The following is a 19,926-nucleotide window of genomic DNA, read 5'->3' as shown; positions in this document are numbered from 1 at the left end:
CTTCTGAATACACATAAATGCACCCATCCAATTAATATACACAAAAAACATGTTTCACATTTCTTCTAATAGCATAAAAAACAATTTAACTGTTTGCCTCTTAGGGAAGTTATCAATGCTTTTCATTTATTCTATCAATATGCATAAGTGTTTAACAAAACTTCCCATTAATTAAACTCATTCTAACTTAATCTTCAAAGCCCTAGATCACTGTATTCCACAGATGCATTTGTAGACACCAAACTACAAAGTTACCTTGCTAACTTAAAATCAACATCAACTTATTAGAAGGATGCACATTTTATAGTCGATATATTTTGACGAAAGTGGTACCACTAGATTCCTTACAGTCTGTAGAGTTGATACTGATTATGGATTTTAATGTAGCTCCCAGCTCTAACTCAACGTAAGGTCCCCAAAAGTGTAAAGGACTTTGAATAAGGAGACTATGGGGTAAATTCACCATATAACCACTGTACAGAACATGAGAAATTAACTGGTATCACTTCCATCAAATGGATCATGAACAGGAGGGACACCTGTGGCATCCTGAAAGTAATCTGCAATGGCCTCCATCACCAATACTACTCCTGTGAACAGCTGACAACAGACATCCACCCAGTACTTTGTTCAAATTCTATTAAACTTTATTTGGTATGTATATAAACTTATAAATCATGTAATGGTCTACAGAAGCTCAACAAACTACCAAGTAGATGTATTATGCCAGAGGATATGCATACTGAGAACAATATGTAATCTACTGCAAAAGAGTAAAATACATCAAATAACTTTCTGTCAGGTTCTACAATCATCCTGCATTGATAAGGAATTGGTTAAACAAATACTTTTGCAGGAAAAAGCACCTATGGCACAAAGACCCTGCTAAATAATGAATGAAATACCACTTCCTCCATCCATATTTGGGCACTACTACCCAAACATCAGACCACATGTATTTATTCCTACATGATAAGTGTTTAATCAGACACTTCATAATAATTATATGTTACAAAAATTACCACTCATCAGTGACAAGTAACTGTCTACCTATTTTTTCTCTCTTAACACCTGCTGATGCAAATACAACAACTACTGGACACAAAAACAAAGATAAGTGTCCTTCAACGCCAATTGTATTAAATCAGTACAATACAAATTTTATGCTTAGCACTCCAAACTGGAAATCTAGTAGATTAAATGATATTCAATCATACATTATATCTATCTTTAAACCCCACATATTACTTCTTCTTCATAACCCTTCCTGCCACTAGGTTATTCATTACACTACAGTAAGTAACTGGAGTGTTCCCAGAAAAAAAAAACACACCCCTAACTCCTAATCTATGATAAAAACGATGAACCCACAAAAGAAGACCTACCTCAAAACTAAAATACATGCGTCCCTCTAATGAAGAATTCCCAGATCTTTACATGTCTAAACTACAAAGTTATTAACTTCATGTAATGTCAATGATTGCCACTTACACTCTCGTTATAAGAATATGACGCACGTTAATGATTCTGGCATGTTAGGAAGCCCACTGCATGACCGCAACTTTCAAGCTGTACAAACTTGCGATCAGGAGAAAAAAAAAGACATTAAAAAACTACTGGACACAATCTCAACTCCAGCACACCTAGTGGGAGTTTGGATACTGTCACACCGAACAAGACGTGTGCAGTTACTTTTCCCTAAAGGCGACAATGACACTGTCATACATTCATTTTCCGCACAGTGCAACTTACATTCACTACAACATTACCAAAAGCTATTCACATCCGAGTTAGGCAGGTAACCCCGAGTGATACCAACCTCAAAAGAAACTTTAGTCTGTAAATGTTGCTCACCTGTGTCCAACTGATCAAATCATTCGTTTTCACGTCGTCCACAAGTCTCCATAACTTTGTCAGGAATGCTGGCACGTTTCCCGATCCTTCAATTGCATGCATTTCCGTGTATCAGGGGAGTGACACTTTAATTTCTGCTAAAACTGGAAATGACACTGGGCTTTGTTTACATACGTTTAGGTCGTCTACTGTGCAGTCTCTGCTGGCCTCCGCGCACGCGCAGACGCGCCCCATACATGACTGTATCCGCTCATTACTTAATATTCAATATGCACACCTCTAACTTCCCGATATCTAAAATCTATTATAAATCATGTCTTATATACAAACATACATTGAGGTTAAGTGAAAGGTGATGGTTGTTTTATATTGTTAAATAATCATCGTGGATTGTTATGTAGAGTAACTTAAAAGGTGAATTTGTCTGGACTGGCCTGAAATTTCCCTATTTACTTGCAAATATTATATCTATTTATATAAGGGTAGTTATGACTCAGTTCAAAGAATAATAACATCACTCTACTACAATGCCGGTCATATATCTATCTCAGTTTTCAACTTCATGAAACTGGGTGATATATATATATATATATATATATATATATATATATATATAAAGATGAACATCTAATTCTTAACCCTGTACACAATCATAAGACCAAACCATCAATAAATATTAAATTTATGAGATCAAACAGTTAACATCAGTATTTTCTTAACATGAATTTTTCTTAACAAAGAGTTAAGCTATTAGATTAATATAGATTATTAAGTTTTAACTATAGGCTACACATCTCAAGATTAATTTTTTTTTATAAGCAATGAATATTTGATATGCTTTAGAAATCATCTAGGAAATCTGAAATGAGATATTTGACAAAGCAAGAAATATGCATACACAAGTATCAAAATCGCATATAAGTATTTTAACCAGGATAAATGCAGCAAACTATTCTCATACATCATGCTCAAAAGCATAAATGATTAATAGAGAAGGTCCAGATGAGGGTAACAATAGTGGTAACTGAGTTAAGGAGGTTGAGTTACGGTGGGAGGTTGGAGGCCATAAATCTGTCCTCAATGGAAGACAGAAGAGTGATGGGTGACCTGATCACAACCTTTAAGTTTGCACATCAGTGTCATGATGTCATCTGAGAAAAGGTAAACAAAGGCCATAACAAGAAATCAACCAAAATACTTGTAAAAAAAAAAGTAAAATAGTACTTTCATAGTATGAGTGGTGGATGAGTTGATTCAATTGAGAGGAAATTATTAATGCTGATCATAAACAGAAATTTGAATAATTGTATTACAGTAAAGTTCAAGGTTGTAGAACTCCCGCTCCTTACCGTCCAAAATAGGTAACTATAAATGGAAAAGAAATAGAGTGCAATATTTCAACACACAGGACATTTAGGTGAAAAACTCAGCGTGTGGAAGTCAACAGGGATTTAAAGTGTCTTACACATGAAAACAGAGTGAAATGGATTATTTTGTTGGAAAGTAGGGCTTTTAATGTCACGATGACAAAGAAAACGGTGCAGGAGGTTATGTCATATGAAAATATGGTGTAATAGGTAATGGCTCAAGAAAAAAAGTAAAAAATAAAAGCAAGATTATAAGATACAGGGGGTCATAATGTTTGAGAACAAGAGAGACCAGGGTGCAGTAGATAATATTGTGAGAGAACAGTTTAAAAGGACAAGGTGCTAGAAAAATAGACACACAAGAAACATCCAAGAAGTTAATCTACAAAGAGCAGATAAGTATGGAAAAAGAGAAAATATACAAAATTATCCTATGCATCACATCAAGTAGTCAGTATCAATATTGGTGTTTACCATAACTCCTATTCTAGGGAAATGATGAATACGTTGGATATCTTCAATCTATCTTCCAAGAGCTTGAACTATATACAAAATTACAAGGACGGTTTTCTTTCAATATACGGGATACAAGGAAGATATGCCCCATTACTTCCAAGTTCTAAATACAAACAATTATTAAGCTTCCTTAAAACATGTTTACGGCCTAAGCCAGAAATGGATATCATATTCTATGGGATTAGGAGGCAATGGATGTATACACAAGAACAGTTAGCTTTTGTTCATCTTTATATTGTTGTTTCTATGCATCCTTCCAAAGTCCATTTCTAGTTATGTTTAATTCATGGATTTTCCTTAGGGCTAAGTCATTCCTTTCTTGTTGCCGTTTTTATGACTGACATAAGGGGAAATTAAACTAAGCCATGATGTGCTGTCGTGTATTTGCTTATCCTGAAAGTAAACAAGAAATATAGGATAATTTCCTAATCAATATCACAGAAAGTAATAGTTTCTTGAAGTGAAGGCCTAAAGTTCGAATTGGCCGCGACCAGGATTTTCCGTAGGGGGATGAGTTGCAATTAATGATATGGAGTTTGTTAGATAATGAAAACACAAAAAACTCAAGTTTTATAAAACTATATGCCATCAATTTTGAATCTGATAAAAATCGCGATGGAAAAAGTAATATTATTAGGATGTATTTTTTCCTACATGCCTTTTTAAATAATAGAGCCTCAATGTTAGTATAGTTTATGCTGTAACATTTTTCGTTTTCTTTTTCAAATAAAGTCCTCAAAAGAAAAAGAAATATAAGATATATAGAGATAATACCTTGTTCCTCTTTTTATTGTCAGCTATACATTGAAGTAATTTAAGCAAGCTATGTGTCATTTATCAATTCAATACGTTCTTCTTTTCATGTTCATCAGCTCTTATCTCCATAGGAAGTGGATGTAGCAACTCATCTTTAGCCTGGTCAAGGTTGTACACGCTCCGAGAACATTCTAGAATGGTCGAACACATTGCACCAGACAGCGCCAAGATTTAAAATACAGTAACTTATCAACCAAATAAATTATATATGTGCATAGTATATATGTATATATATAATGTTGACATTCTACCCCACTTTCATTAATCAGTTGTTAGTATTAATAGAGTCTTTGTGTAATAACCCACGTGGTAACGCTGTGCAACACTTGGAACATTCTAGAATGTTCTCACAATGTATAGAACCTTCTAGAAGCTGAAGTCAGATTTCTTAATAGTTGATAGGAACTGATCTACAAGAATATATATATATATATATATATATATATATATATATATATATATATATATATATATATTATATATATATATATATATTGTAAGAGGTTACAGTGGTGCTGATAACTACGAGGAAAATGAAAAACGTTTTATTTTCCTTGTGGTTATCAGTATTTATAGATAATGTGGTAGTAGCCTGCCTCAGTCAATCTTGAGTGGTTTCCATTCTTACGAAGTGTTCTTCAGCTTCTTCCAGTGTCTTCACTCTCCTTTTAGATCCAGCTTTTGATGCCCTGTGTCCATATCATTTGAGGAAGTCCACCTTTCACTCCTTCTTGGCTTTTTTTTTTTTTTTTCAGACGTAGCAGCCGCCAGCTAGGCCTGGTAGGGCCTGCTCTGGTCTCCATAGACGACTGACTGCTGGCTGCCCTCCAGTTGTTTATTGTCTCCTTTTGGGTATAGGATTCCCAAAATGGATTCCATGGCAGATAATCTAATAGGATTAAGCAGGTACCTCCTCTGCAAGGTCATATACTCCCTTGTCCTATTAGGTTACGGATCTAGGTGCATGGCTGTGTAGGGGTGACTGAAGAGAAGATATGATGAATAAATTCTACGACGGAAGACTTTTTGAGTCTGGTTATCAAATAGGTATAGGAAGATCCACCCAGCTGCTGCTTGAGATCTCCACAATAGGGTGTCAAAAAAAAAAAAAAAAACGTAGTCAAGAAATAGTTTTTCGCACTACAATTCCGGTATTTTGGAGGGAGATTGCGACGTTGATTTTGTGGGGTTTCCTGAATATTGTGATGCGATGACACCCATGCTCATAACTGGGTTGCATTGTGGTCTCTTAAAATTGAAGAGAGGAAGGAATTGATCATACTCCATAAATTCCAAGAGTCGACCACATCAGGGTAGGAAATGATGCACAAGCAAAGTTGGAGCTTTGTGCAGACTAAGCATGTTAAAAACATTGTCACTCAGAAGCAATTTTGCTTTTATGGGCCAGCGTAGATGACTGTCAGGCTTAAACTCCGTCACCTATCTTCCCTAAGCTGTTTAAAAACTCTTAGCAAATATAATCTAACGTCCTCAGTTCCCCCCAGGAGTGCAGTACTGATAAAACAGAATGGCAGATCAAGTATTCGGGCCTATTCCTACCGCATTTCTTTTGAGAAACCTGATTTGGTTTTTTTTTGCTCAAATGGTAGCAACTGTTAGACTGCAAATGCTTTAGGATTGACTGTTACAGACACGTAAACCAACTGCTGTCTGAAGATGGTCATAGGCTAATGCAAGATCAACGTCCGCTGCACAAATTCGGTCACTTGCATGGTAATCCACTACCCTGATAATCAACTTGTATGGCTGTCAACAATATCAAACTTGCTTAAGTTGGTTTGGAGAGGTTGTCGTTTGGGTCCACAACATACGTTCAAGGCCATCAGCCTTTGATTCCTGTAAACCAACCAAAATCACCCTTTTTTTCTCGTTAATGGCAGATGTGTTCACGGTGAAAATTTGCTCGCCCGTTCTCCCATGCACTGCACAAAATCGAAGTGAATGGAACATAGGTTGGGGGCAGGGGCGATAGCTCACTTGGGGCCCCGCCAACGTGCCCTGTTTATGCCCACAGTCCACGAGCTAAAAGTGGCCATGACTGTTTACTATGGCCATCTTATGGAAAGGTTTCTTCGGCTCTAAATCTGTGTGATGCTGTATGGATTAACTATTATCCCTAAACAGAAACAGAATGTTTTTTCTTTATTTTTTTAAGATACCTCCACGTATTTACCTGATAAACAAATGATAATCGTTTGAAATAGAATGGGTTGATAAGTGGTAAATACGAAAAGGGGCGGACCTAGGATAGTGACGTCACATAAATGGGTGGTTACTTGGTGACGTACATTGGTGGGCGGGGCGTAGTGGATCTCGCTGCCTAGCAACAACCTACGACACTACTCTCTAGACCTTTGCGACGGCGTGTTCTTAGCTGCCTTACGAGGTAAGTCAATCGACCAAATCTCGCTAGATTGCTAGATTTTCCCTTCCGCGACAGCTAAATTCATTGTATCATTATGTTATGACAACATTTTTGGAAATGAATATTCTGTTGAAATCAAACTTCTATATGAAGAACCTCAGTTTTATAAAGGCATTCTCCTCCTTTGATTCATCTCGGTCAGTGCTACTGGTCGGTAATAATAATTAATCAGTAACAGAGTCATCCTATGCCCTAGGGTAAAACGGAGAATTCACGAGCTTCCCTGAAATTGTGTAATATTTATGATTGTATAACTATGATAGGCTTTTCTAGTATATATACTTTAATTATTTTTGCTATAACATGCTCAACGAAGTAATAAAAGTACATATTCATATTACTGAATATGTTGTATTCATGACAAATTCTAAGGACGTTGTAATGGAACTGAGCATATCTTTTTACTTCGACATTTCGGAACTTAATATAAGTTCATTTATGTTACTGAGGTATGTTAGAGAATTATGGAATGAGGTTCGCTACAGCAGAAAAGTCATGTTGAGAAATATATGAGCGAAAGTGTGTTATACCAGAGCAACATCCGCTCACTTTTTGAAAGTGGCTCTGTTACTTATGTATCAGCTTTCTCGGGGATATACTTCACTTGATACTAACTCCCTACTTAGAAATAAAAAATATGGTTGTCTTTGGGAATGTCGTATGTAACACTTGCAAACAATGATCACATTCTTCTCAGCATTACCGTCTTACCTTATCAGCTACTGGAGGAACAAGGTAATATTTCTCGCTGAATGAATTATACCAGAACATCTGGCGATCTTTGCTCTCCGACACTTTATGTCCGCTAGGCTGAGAGGTAAGGACAGCATAGTGACGGAGCCGCCATTCCATACCCAACAAGTAACGGCTCTAACTTGTTGCAGAATGTCTGACGAGCAGCCCACCGCCCCTGCTGAGGCCGAAGCCGAGCCATGTCCCGAGACTAACAGCGCCTTCAAGCTGTGGTAAGTATTCTCGCACACCTCTCCTTACCTCTGGTTATTTTGTACGTACAGTTCGCTCTAGATAAACTCCTCACTGGAAAACGGTGCTCGATTGGATTTTTACTTTTGGAGTAGTTTGGGTTAGGTTATTTAAGACCATTTGACTTAGGTTACGGAATTCGTAACTTTATCCTCCGTTGAACATGTACAGCGACCAGAAACCGGTTGTCTGGTTGGATGTGGATGTGTTTTGTTTGAACAATGTTGCCATTACCTTTGTCATTGTTAATGAAAGTAACACATTACGATTTTGAAGCTAATTACATCCCCTGAGACATATACATTACATTTCCTTAACATGAAATTACATTTCCGCAATCAGCATACAATTTCAAAATTTTTTGTCCAATAATTCTGCGATTGAAAGAATACTGTAGATGCGGATGCGCCCAAACTGAGAATATGTGACCTTAGAAATATCTATAACATATGTCGTTCATGGTTTTTCGTATGAGTTGTTGATAACCTCATTACCCCTAGTGATGACCGGCTTGAAGCTCAGTATCGCATAAAACTTTCGTTTTATTGGAAAATTTTAAAATATTGTGACCTGTAGGTAAAAGAAGAAAGTTTTATACTCGTGGGGCCTTATCTCATGAGGCAGTGGGTCACAAGATAGTGTTTCATAAGATATAGGTATTTCATTGCATATTTTAAGAATTCACAGAACATTGTACACTTGAAATGAGTTATTTCATCACTGATCAAAGTTAGAGTTCAGAAACGTAACCATATGGGGATGATTTAGTAAGAAGGTCAGCCATTTTTTTCGGGGGCGATACCCGTGGGGTGTGTGTGTGTTAGGTGCTGCCCCGGGGGGGCTGCCGTGTGCCAGGGGTAGAATTATTTGTGAACACAGCCTGAGCAAGGACCCTTCTCCGCTTGGGTGCCGTAGGAAATAACCCAAGAATGAATATTACTTTTCTTGAGGGTTTCATTGATATTGGTAATTTAAAATAAATAATTACCATGCGCTCTAGTGAATGTATGTGGGTCAATCATATCTGCGCCTGAGTTCAGTAACCACTTCAAGTATTTTTCACCCAACTTTGGCAGGAGAGATTGATCAGCTTTGTGTTGGAAACCCCAGCAAAATTTAGTGTGCACCCCATGCTCTTCCCGTGAGCGGTAGCACAAAAGTATTACAGGGACAAAGGGTCTTAGTCACTATCCAGTGAGTTGATACCATGTTACAATTCATAACAGGTATTTGAAGATTCGGGTCCCACAGTGTTTTAGGGTTATCAAAGCTGGGCTCATCAAGCCACAGCTGATACCAGAGGCTGCTGGCTGTATCATCTCAGTTCCCATATTACCTTATGATCCAAACATGTTGGAAGTGAATTAAATCCGATACTACTGAGTGAGCAGTTTCACTGTTATTGAAGGAGGTAGAGCCTCCCTACCTAGATATAAGGAGACGCGCTTTCTTTCCTCTATTTTAATCGTCTTTTACCGTAACTGGTCACCAAAAATACCTAGGCCTCGCTCTCGACGTGAACTCCACATTAGGTTGGTGTCATGGCAGCTAATACCACCTGTCCATTTTTTCCATACAATATCCTAAGCTTGCCGGGCTAAGCTATAAGAAGTGTATATATATATATATATATATATATATATATATATATATATATATATTAAGGATTGTCGGTCAGAGTCGATTTAAATGTTCCTGTCTTCTCTTACAACCTGATAACTTAGGGGTTTCCTCTTTATGCTGATAGGATCTGGCAAACGAAATACTGGTTCCTTTAGACTGTCATTGAACCTTACATATTTATTCTTGATGTAAGGTAACCGCATTTTTTTTTCAAATTAGCAAAAATTCTCCCAGAGAATGAAAAATCAACACTAGGTGGGTATCTGATTAGCTACACCGCGGTTAAAATAAGTTTATGTATTTACCTGTCCAACACAAAGCTTGATTTATAGATTACCAATTAAAATCTTGCTTACATCATAATTGGTTATAACCGGCACAGAAATGATTAATAAGAAATGCTGATATCGTATGGTGTGTATGTTTACTAGTCGGTTGATTAACTCTCATATTAAAATGGTTATTAGATTCGTGGATGCATTTACAGTTTAATAGCGTTAACGTTGGATGCAAGCAACGACAATTCGTAAAGAAATTTTTCTTAGTTTGTTGAATGAAAGCAGCTACTTTGAATTGCTGAAACTGCTTGAGCTCTACCTTGATTACAAGATATAACTTAAGTCATCATATGGGGTAATGATTAGTATGAAACTGGTAATGCGTCAGACTTCTGTAAAAAGTGAAAATTTCGAATTACCATCGCATTAAAGGCGCGTTTCTCTTATGGCCAGCAGTGTTAAAATGAATATTTTCTTATTTTTCATCCTGTAGCTACGGTTATGCTAACTGTCGCTGTAGGGATTGAAATTGTTGCTCTTGGCTGTAATAAAATCATTACTATATGAAATCTAGACAATTGTGTAAGGCGGAAGACCATGACGGCCAGCACCACTCCACCGCCCCACCACCACCCGCCCGGCTTCGGGGCTTATGTAAGCGGTACTGTGGCGGCGCTGTTGCCAGTTCGCGCGATCAATATAGACCGTCGCTCTCCCCCCCTGCGTTATTATAGCTGGCACACGCACCCTGCTCTTAGTAATTCACATTTCATCTTGTGTATGTCCAGACAGGCACTTTGACTTGTCATTTGACACACATTCATGGTTGTGTTTTTGTTATTGATTCATTTCTACTTAAGGTTAACCGGCGGTTTATTGATGATTCTGATTCAATGCAGCTTTTTGCTTGTCACTTTTTTCATTCATATGCTTTTGAAACAGCAAATATCAATGAACTGGGCACAATTCACGAACATGTGATTAAACGAAGGAATGGGATCAAGGTGACTGTGATAGTCCTACACCTGGCACACGAGGTGGAAGGTGAGGGTGGGGGGGTTGCCTTGAGTGTGAGGCTGCTGGTTTGGGATGATTGTAGCTTAAGGCAAGGAACCATTTTCTCGCCAAAGTGCCAATAATGATGTTGCTATGAACGCATGACCATAGGCTTTACCAGCACATGTTAGTGGCGATAAGTGCGCATGATTTCATTGCGTTTGACATTGCTCATATACACATTACTCTTGAGGCACGTACTACGTTTAACTGCTCACATACGCATGACTGGAAGTGCGTACCATGCTTGGTATTGCTCTCATACGCATCATTCTTGAGGCACGTACCACGTTTGACAGTGCTCACGTATTCGTGACTGTTGAACGGTCGAGAGATAGCCTGCCAGTAGAGGAGTCTGAGTTTAACAATGAAGACATACTCATGCCCGTTGAGGCCACATACGCAAAACTCTGTTGACAGTACGGCACGCACGGATTGAGGGAGGCACGTTTGAGAATGTTTGTCCACGTGTGATTCTTCCGATACTATACAAGAAGCCTAATGGTATCGGAAGGCTAGGATATGATAGAAACGATACAGGGGGTTGCTGGGCAGTGGCACTTGTTAATGAAAGGGAGTCTTGGATAGCAGCACTTGTTCATGACTGGGTCTCCTGGACCAGCAAATATTTTTTAGAGGAAGTCCTGGACATTAGCCCTTTATGACAGTAGGGGGGTCGTGGGTAGTGGCACCTGTTTATGAGAGTGAGGATCATGGACAGTGGCATATTTTCATGATAGGGGGTTCCTGGACGGTTACCCCTAATCATGACAGATGGGTCATTACTGATAGGATAATATTGTGTCATTAGTCGGGCTCATTTCTCGTAGAATAGCAGCACTTGTTACACTTAGTTCCTTGTATCAGTGGATGGCCATAGAGAGTAGAATAGCTCTCGTGATACTGGAAGGTCATATAGAGTGGGTCATGGGACGTTTAGAGGGGTCGTCTGACCTTGCCGCCAGGTCTTACGTAACACGTCAGCGGCGCTAGGCAGGTTTGGTTCCCTCACCCTTAATATTAACAAACTCACGTCCCTCGTGCTCTGCCGTCCATGCGTCTGCTGCCAGGCGTATGTCTTAACACTGAGCTTCAGCATATATATATATATATATATATATATATATATATATATATATATATATATATATATATATATATATATCGAGTGTCCTCCAGAGGGGTATATCAGAGGACGAGAAGGAGTTTAATCTCGTCAACGAACTTCGTACTCCAATGCAGTCCATCACTTCCTAGCTAATGATTGTAACGCATCCTTGGAGTGAGGAAGAAAATGCATTTGAACCTGTATGATAAGGTTGTGGACAGTAGGGACTGTTGGTACTTTTTTTTTGATGGAGGAGGGCATGACTGTTACTGCAATAACAGTCTCTAGACTACTCTTATGTACTGTAAATTGTAGAAACTCGCCTGGATACACGGAGAAACAAGCTGTTGAACTGATACATGTGAGGGGTTAAGTTGTGGTAATGTAGGGAATAAGTTACCTTTGGTACATGTTTGTTCTGTTGTTCGGGAGAGGCTTGCGTACCTGCTCACATGTATGATAGCTGGCGCCTGTACCCGGGTACGCACAGGACACAAGAGTCCACTTCTAAGATACACACTACATCCTTACCTGGCCATTCCACGCTCCCCGATGATAGATTATTTTGACATTCGTTTTCTTAAATTAATCCGGTGTTGTCATTAACTTTGCCCTATGATTTGATTAAATACTCACTTATAATCCATTAAGCTTGGTAACAGCATTGGAAAGTAAAGAAAATTACGGTATGAAATCGTTGTAGTACGATAAGTTGGGGAGTTCTCTGGGGACGACTAGGAGGCGGCCCACCACTCCCGCTGACTGTATGTTTATTACAGTGTAAGGGAAAAAGCTTTTTACACTTGTGAAACTCAACTTATAACCTTTTTTATATATTACATTTTTTCAGCAGCCTCAGTATTTTCCTCATGTTTCACCTAGATTGCTCTGATACTTTTTCTATTAAGTATTTTTTTTTATATTCTGAGTCTTCACTCGGGTTGTGTCTTAGCTTAACTGTTCCTTCATTGTGTCCTTAAGATGCTGGAAAATGGATCTGTATGAAACAAATGAACTATTTCTTAACATAATAAATGTAACAGCAGCGTGAACATGACGTTGTGTCCTTCTACATACCCCCGTGGTGGACTTCAACCTTGGGTACGGCAGCCGTTCCCTCCCCCCAGTACTTATACCCCATAGTGCCTCCCCCAACCTCTCTCCGTCAACATCTCATGTACCCACAGCGATGCTTCTGTCACTCCGCACTGTCAGCATACCCTTATATATATATATATATATATATATATATATATATATATATATATATATATATATATATATATATATATATATATATATATTGTCCCTGGTGATAGGGGAGATACACGTATTCCCTGCGTGTCGTAGAAGGCGACTAAAAGGGGATGGAGCGTGGGGCTGGAAATCCTCCTCTCGTTTTTAATTTTCCAAAGGAAGGAACAGAGAAGGGAGCCTAGTGAGGATATTCCCTCAAAGGTTCAATCCTCTATTCTAAATGCTGCCTTTCTAACACGGGAAGTGGCGAATAGTATATGAATTCGAATGTTTCAGTACCCAATACTTGGCCCATGTGTCCTTGAAGCATACCACGTTTTTATTTCCTCATGTTTACTCCTCCATCAGGCATCTCGTCTCTCAGTGTGTACATGTTTGATATAAATTTGTTTCATATAAATAGTTGTTCCCAACGGTTATGGGCGAGAGCCGCTCAGTTGGTGTACGTCACTGAAATAATAAAAGTTCCAGCTTGTAAACTACTTTCTTTATTAACATTTACAGGGTGGGTCCCTTGCACATATCCTCATCTCTGATGTGCAATAGCGAACTAATTTTTCACTCTGCACACAGAGATCTAGTGAGACTGAATACCTCACACTCGGAACGACTCTGATTATAAGTAGGATACCTGAGGTATTCAACCCGCTATGACTTTTATATACTGAGAGTATTCATTCAGTGTTAAGGCGCTACCGTCAGACATAGAAAGTGATGTTGGCTGGTGTGGCGCGGGGATGGAGGTCACGACGGAATACGTTAACCGGCAGCCAGCCCTCACCCTCTCACCTTATGTAACTGCGCCGGCTTGGATCGGCCAGCCGGGCGGGGCCCCTTGCTATATAGAGGTATGTAACAACACATGACGCAATGCGCAAACGTTTCTAGCAGGAAGGTAGGGCTGTAAGCCTATGCTATGAAGAATCTAACTCCCCTTCTTGTGTGGTGGGTTTGATTCTTTCAAGATTGGTGCTCTGGGATCATTCTTGACGGTTTTGTGCTGTCGCATGGTGCGTGGCTGGGAGCCAGCCAGCCCTCTATGATGGTAGGCGGTAAGTGCGACCGGTGACGTGCTCACCGCTGACAACAGTTTTGATCTCGGCAATAAACTAAAAATACAACTGTAGTGGTATGAATGTAGGGCAACAAGTTTTTGTACGAGAATAATGTCAAGGCGGTTTCAAAGGATAATGTACGGAACGGCTTGGACCATGTACCATACTTAAAGAGTAAAAAACATATAATCGACCTTGGTAACTAGATTACTTACATTTGTAGGCCAACCCTCTGGCTTATCTGTCGTGGCTAGAATCAATACGTAGGATGGTAGATGCCCCAGCTGATGCTATACCGACAACTCTTTGTTAGGCAGAGATGCACCACGTGCTGCTTGGCGCCATTTTCCGGGGTGTCTCGGAATTGAAAGGAAAGCCAGACATCTTCGGCCTACGACCAGCACTGATGTCTTCGCTACATTGTATTTGACGCCTAGCCTGCCATCACTGTCGTTAGGAATGGCCCCACTGAAACTGTGACGAAGCAGCTCCCACTATGATCGAATGTATGGTTGTCTTCCTATAAAGGACAGACCTTTCCTTTTAAACTTCCCTTAATCATGAGAAGGGTTAAGTGTTGATGAACGTTGTTTACTCTCCACATACGATGGGGTAATCATTAAATGAGCACAGATGTAGTTTACTGTTTATGGCCAACACACACTTTATGGGGTCAAGTGGATGACCCCCAATCTCCCAATACCTCAACATGAACATCTGTATAGTGTGTCTGGCTACTGTAACTTGCTACCATTTGGTTTACCTGTGAACCCCTGGAAAGATTGGTGGGGCCTGTTTGTGGAGAGGGGAGTGTGGTTTCGGTGCATTGCATGCGACGGCTAGAGTATGGATGTGAGAATGTGTGTTCCTAGCGCTACCAGACTCACGCAGGAAACGAACTGTAATGGGATGAACTGTAGTGGCATGTGGCATCATGTGTACTTCATTATCTTAAGCAATGATAAATATAATATTAAAACTTGGGATATTGCGAGTTCGAATGCATTATTTTCTTGGCCTTAGAGACGACACTACTCCCCACGCATATAACAGTGGTGGAGGTGTCTACATTTGCCAATATCTCTTGCCCAATTGCCATATACATGATAGAAAACAGGTATTGCTTTCGTTCATTATCAATATGGCGCTGCAACAGTCTCCAACAATTAATACCAGAGGACCGTTGGACTATATCGAGCCCAGCTATACATTAATTGCATTTCAAGGTTCCTTGAAATATTAAGCCATATGGTATGTCAACCATACGTGTTTTGCTATATCGATGCAGTTAGAACCCACCTTAACAGATGAAAAAGTACAAAAAGCATAACGTTTTAATAAAACATGATAGAATAATATAATGTAGCTCAGTTTGGTAAAACAGCGGGTAGATTTATGTCATGCAGCTCGGTTTTGGTAGAACAGTGTATTATAGCCTAATACGGACTGTTATGTCATTCGCCTGTTACTTCATTACTTAAGTGCCTCAATGTGCCGCGTGTCTGATTCACTTATTTTCAAATAGTTTAGCAGGTAATTCGAGTCTTCCTCCTCCTATAAGGAGGGATAAGGGATAACTTGCACATATCCCAGTTTAGTATTGCTGATTAATTATACAACCTCACTACCCCTTTCTTGTGGGATGACAAATCAGTTAACTGCCCAGGGTCCGAGATTTTTGTTGTTGTATATAGGGTTATTATTATCATGTTAAGATAGTTTCATAGCAGTTTTTTGGTTAAGATGAAACGAAAAAAGATTCTTTTATATTGGTCATCAAAATCATGCAAGCAAGGGTCCCAGGACTTCAGGAATACCAAGGCCACCAATGCCCCTTTAAAGGAGCTCTTGCCGCTTCAAGGCTGAACAGTAAAGAGCAGGGAATTGATGACTTCCTTTTAGAGTAAGAAGTGAGACTATTCGTGTTTGTCCACTTATGAAAACATAACCTCACAGAAGATGATTTCATTGTCGTTGTATTGATGATTTCCTTATGAGTGAAAGTTCCCCAGAGACCTCGATTCTTGTTACACTAACGATGACCCAACCTCCGTGAAGGTGACTTCACTTGTTACTCCACATGCAGGTGGAGACCAATAACACCTGTGTATAGTATGTTACAACATACAAATGTATTATCAAGTGTTTCACATGAGTTTAAGAATGAGTGAAATTCTCATTTATATCCAAAAAAAAAAAAAAAATCTAAATGGAGAATATCAGTGGCTGATTAGAAGCAACCAGTGATTGTAATTTTTCTATATGTTCAGTGGATTGGCTGACTGTAAATTGCAGGGTTAGCAAAAAAGTCAGGGTAGTTCTAATGATGAGGAGAATTTATTACTTTGATATTGAATTTCTTTAATCAGTTGAAGAGATAAACACCAAAGGAAATGAAATCACAGAAAATTAGACATTCAGGTTTGGTGCCAGCTTTAATTTTTTCCATTATTTGTGGCCTGTTATAACTTTATTCTGATGCACTAATATTAAAAGGATGAACACATGGAGGCTGTGCACTCGTAAAACTTCATGACAGCTTAGCAAACCATTTGTAAGTTTTCATCCTTATTTGTATGAATGCCATGAACACTTGCAGCTTTCTCCTTGACCACAGTGACACTCCAAAGATCATACTGGATGTTTACTTATTTGCCTTGATGTGGTCTATGTCCATGCTCAATGAGCAACTTTACAGGGAATATGGCAGATCATGTCTTACAGGAGACAGAGTGAAGGTGAAGCTTAACCCTCACTTACAGTTAGAAAGAAAAAAAAAACCAGAGGTAAAGCATGATAATTGTCTAACATAAGATGATTAGAGAGATCTATCATAGTCATATACAATCCTTCCATAAATCAATCCACGTATGTTAAAAACATTTGAGCATACCTTGACAATTTTTTTCATTTACCTTTGCAGAACAGAATAATCAAAGCCTTTCTCCACTTATAAGGCTTTCGAGCATTTTCCATGCTGCCATTACATTTTCCAAATCCAGTTTGCAGTTGCTTCAACTCCACATATCTTTATCATACATCTACATCAAGATACCCAGCTTTTCTAGTATTAGCAGCATTATTACTCTTCTTATGTCTTTTGCAATGTCTTCCTCAGCCCTCTATCTTATCCAGTTTTACAAATTGTAATGAGTTATTATCTATGTAACACAGCAGACACTTTATGGTTGCTTTGTCCATCACTTTTTTGTCTGTGGTTAGGAGTCACACCATGGTTTAGTGATTGTGTTTGACCTGACCCATGAGGGTCAGATCAGGTACACCAGACTGCATTTTATGTAGCAGTTCCCCAGCATCTGGAGATTTGAGTGGCTTAAGACACACAATTGTCTCTACAATTTTGCATGCACTTAAGCCTCATTTAAAAATGTTTAACCTGGCTTTTAACTTTAAGATTTGACCTAATCTGAAAGTCATGTGAAAAGCATTAAACTGTACATTATTTTTTATAGCATCTGAAGAACTGAATAGCTAAGGCTCAAATTATACTAGACTTTATGTGAGTAAAGGTTTACACAAACAAAGCTCAAAAAGTGGAAAATTCTACCTTTAGCAATGGATCTTAATGCAGTAGATTTCCATATATTCTGAATGACATTTTTGCCCAATCTTATTTTATTTTCAATAAGTATGCTGCAATGCAAAAGACACATTTTCCATGGAACTTCCTTTAGTTGACCAACCCTAAAGGGAAGATGAACAGTAGACTAAGCTGGCTGCGTGGTCTGGATCTTGAACATGGGTTTATGTGATTCATTACTAACTCATACACTATCTTATACAAACAGCAAACTTACCTTACTTAACATCTTGTCCCTCACCTTATAGCTACTGATTATTTAGATGTTCTTGGAAAAAAAAGTGTCACGGTGCTGCTGGTATGAGAGATTAAGAGTTGAAAAACCTTGACCACCCACATTCCTTATCTCACATTATCTCGTTTGGGTAAATTATCAGCTGGACAAGAAATTTTAATTATGTACATGTTCTGTAGAAAAGTTCATTAAGTTCTTATGTAATTTGAAGTACATACTCGTTTTCAAAACTCAAGATATTGCTGTCCTGTTGTCAGCTGTTTAAGGTTCTTTCTTTTTTGATGTCCACTTCTCCAAAGTTAGAAAAGAAATTCTCTCACACTCAGCCAGACTATCACCTTGTAAATCTCAGTTTACTGAGTCCATGCCTGACCCTAGCCTTTGTTTGCCATGCTCCCATTCTTCTTGAAAAATTTCCCTGGACCTTCATTTACCTTGCCTTTGCTACACAGATTTTCACATCACCTAACAAACAGCCAGATCTTCCTCTCTCTTTAGCCTCTGTAGACCAGACCCTCATCTCCTTGACCTATGTTTGCTGACCAGTCATTACCCTATTGACATTAACATAAATAGGATTGTAACCAGCTGCCCTGCATTTTCTGCACTTAACGGCACCCACAACTTCACAACGCTTTATTACCCATGGTCCTGATCAGTGGACGTGGCCAGCTTCCTGGGTGCTGCAGGAGCTCTTATAAGGATTGAAGGAACTAATGGGGCAGGAAGGTAGGGTAAGGTCATTAGTTATGAGGGAGATGGTACTAACTTACTCAGTATACAGTCTTACTACAGATTTTATTGGAATACAGTTTTACCACACTTTCATTTCCTGTGATTTTTAATGTAGTGGGCTATTGATCACTGTAACTCGGTTTGGTTCAGTTGAATCCAGTAGTTACACCTTTATCACTTATGTATGTGCATGTTAAAACATTCCTTTTTCCATGACCCTCCACTTCTGATAACCTTTCATTCCATAAAACTTAGTGTTCCACCATTATCCAGCATAATGCATAATAAGCCAGAGGGACCCATGACCTAGCAAAATGCAGTGGTCTCTTGTCTCATTATATCTATTATTGCACGGTATAATCTGATGAGTATGTTGCAGCGTGACAGAGAATGGAGAGACCAACTGTGCGGCACTACTTGAGGCCCATCAGGAGTGTCTTAAGAAACTTGGTCTTCAGGTCTGATGTAAGTACAAAGGTACCATCTGTCTCTTACTTACTTTGATTTGTTGCCCCTTAAAATGCCATAAAGTATCTTGCTGAGTAGTGGAAAATTTCTAATGCTTCCTCTTGTTGACTAATTTGATTTTTGTGAAATCATACTGCTTTGTAGAATTTTAGTCATTACACCTGTGATCCATACCTTTTATACTGTTCCACTTCTGTTGTACAAATGACATATTCTCATAGTTAACATGAGCACTAGTAAATGGGTAACTTGATATTTTTCTTGAACTTTATGAAATATGGATTATCACTTAACAATGAGAATTACCCTGAGGAAACTATTAATTTTCATAATCTTCAGTCGAATGATGAGCAATTAAACTTTTGCCAATTGCAGGTGGTTGGAGAAGTCCCTTGGCCAACAGAAGCTGTCCCACACTCCCACTGACCACTTTGTTCCTGCATTGTGTCCCACACCAGTCATGAGGCGCTGTAATTTTATAAATATTTTCCTTAGCCCAAAGGAGAGACTTGGCCAATCTTTCCTAT

The 19,926-nt window shown here is 38.8% G+C and overlaps 1 protein-coding gene and 1 long non-coding RNA gene across 8 annotated transcripts in view; one reads left to right on the top strand and one right to left on the bottom strand.

The window, feature by feature from the left end:
* Hsf (Heat shock factor) overlaps positions 1–2,073 on the bottom strand; it is a 39,887-nt gene extending 37,814 nt beyond the window's left edge. For 3 of the 7 annotated variants that reach the window (XM_071683370.1, XM_071683372.1, XM_071683376.1), the window contains exon 1: positions 1,855–2,072. In XM_071683370.1, coding sequence (XP_071539471.1) covers positions 1,855–1,956 — 102 coding nt within the window. In that variant the 5' untranslated portion in view covers positions 1,957–2,072. Of the gene's footprint in view, positions 1–1,854 lie in introns of all 7 variants that reach the window. The other 4 variants (XM_071683369.1, XM_071683374.1, XM_071683371.1 and 1 more) reach the window with 2 other exon arrangements.
* Positions 2,074–14,012: 11,939 nt separating this feature from the next.
* LOC139760339 (uncharacterized) lies at positions 14,013–19,828 on the top strand. The gene is made up of 3 exons (XR_011715314.1): positions 14,013–14,153; positions 19,311–19,396; positions 19,775–19,828. It is a non-coding gene; the product is annotated as an uncharacterized lncRNA (long non-coding RNA).
* Positions 19,829–19,926: the final 98 nt, after the last annotated feature.

Source organism: Panulirus ornatus, chromosome 36 (genome assembly GCF_036320965.1).
Source record: "Panulirus ornatus isolate Po-2019 chromosome 36, ASM3632096v1, whole genome shotgun sequence".
Classification (NCBI taxonomy): Eukaryota; Metazoa; Arthropoda; class Malacostraca; order Decapoda; family Palinuridae; genus Panulirus; species Panulirus ornatus.
Note: the sequence above shows the minus strand (reverse complement) of the source record. Positions and strands in the feature narration are given on the sequence as shown.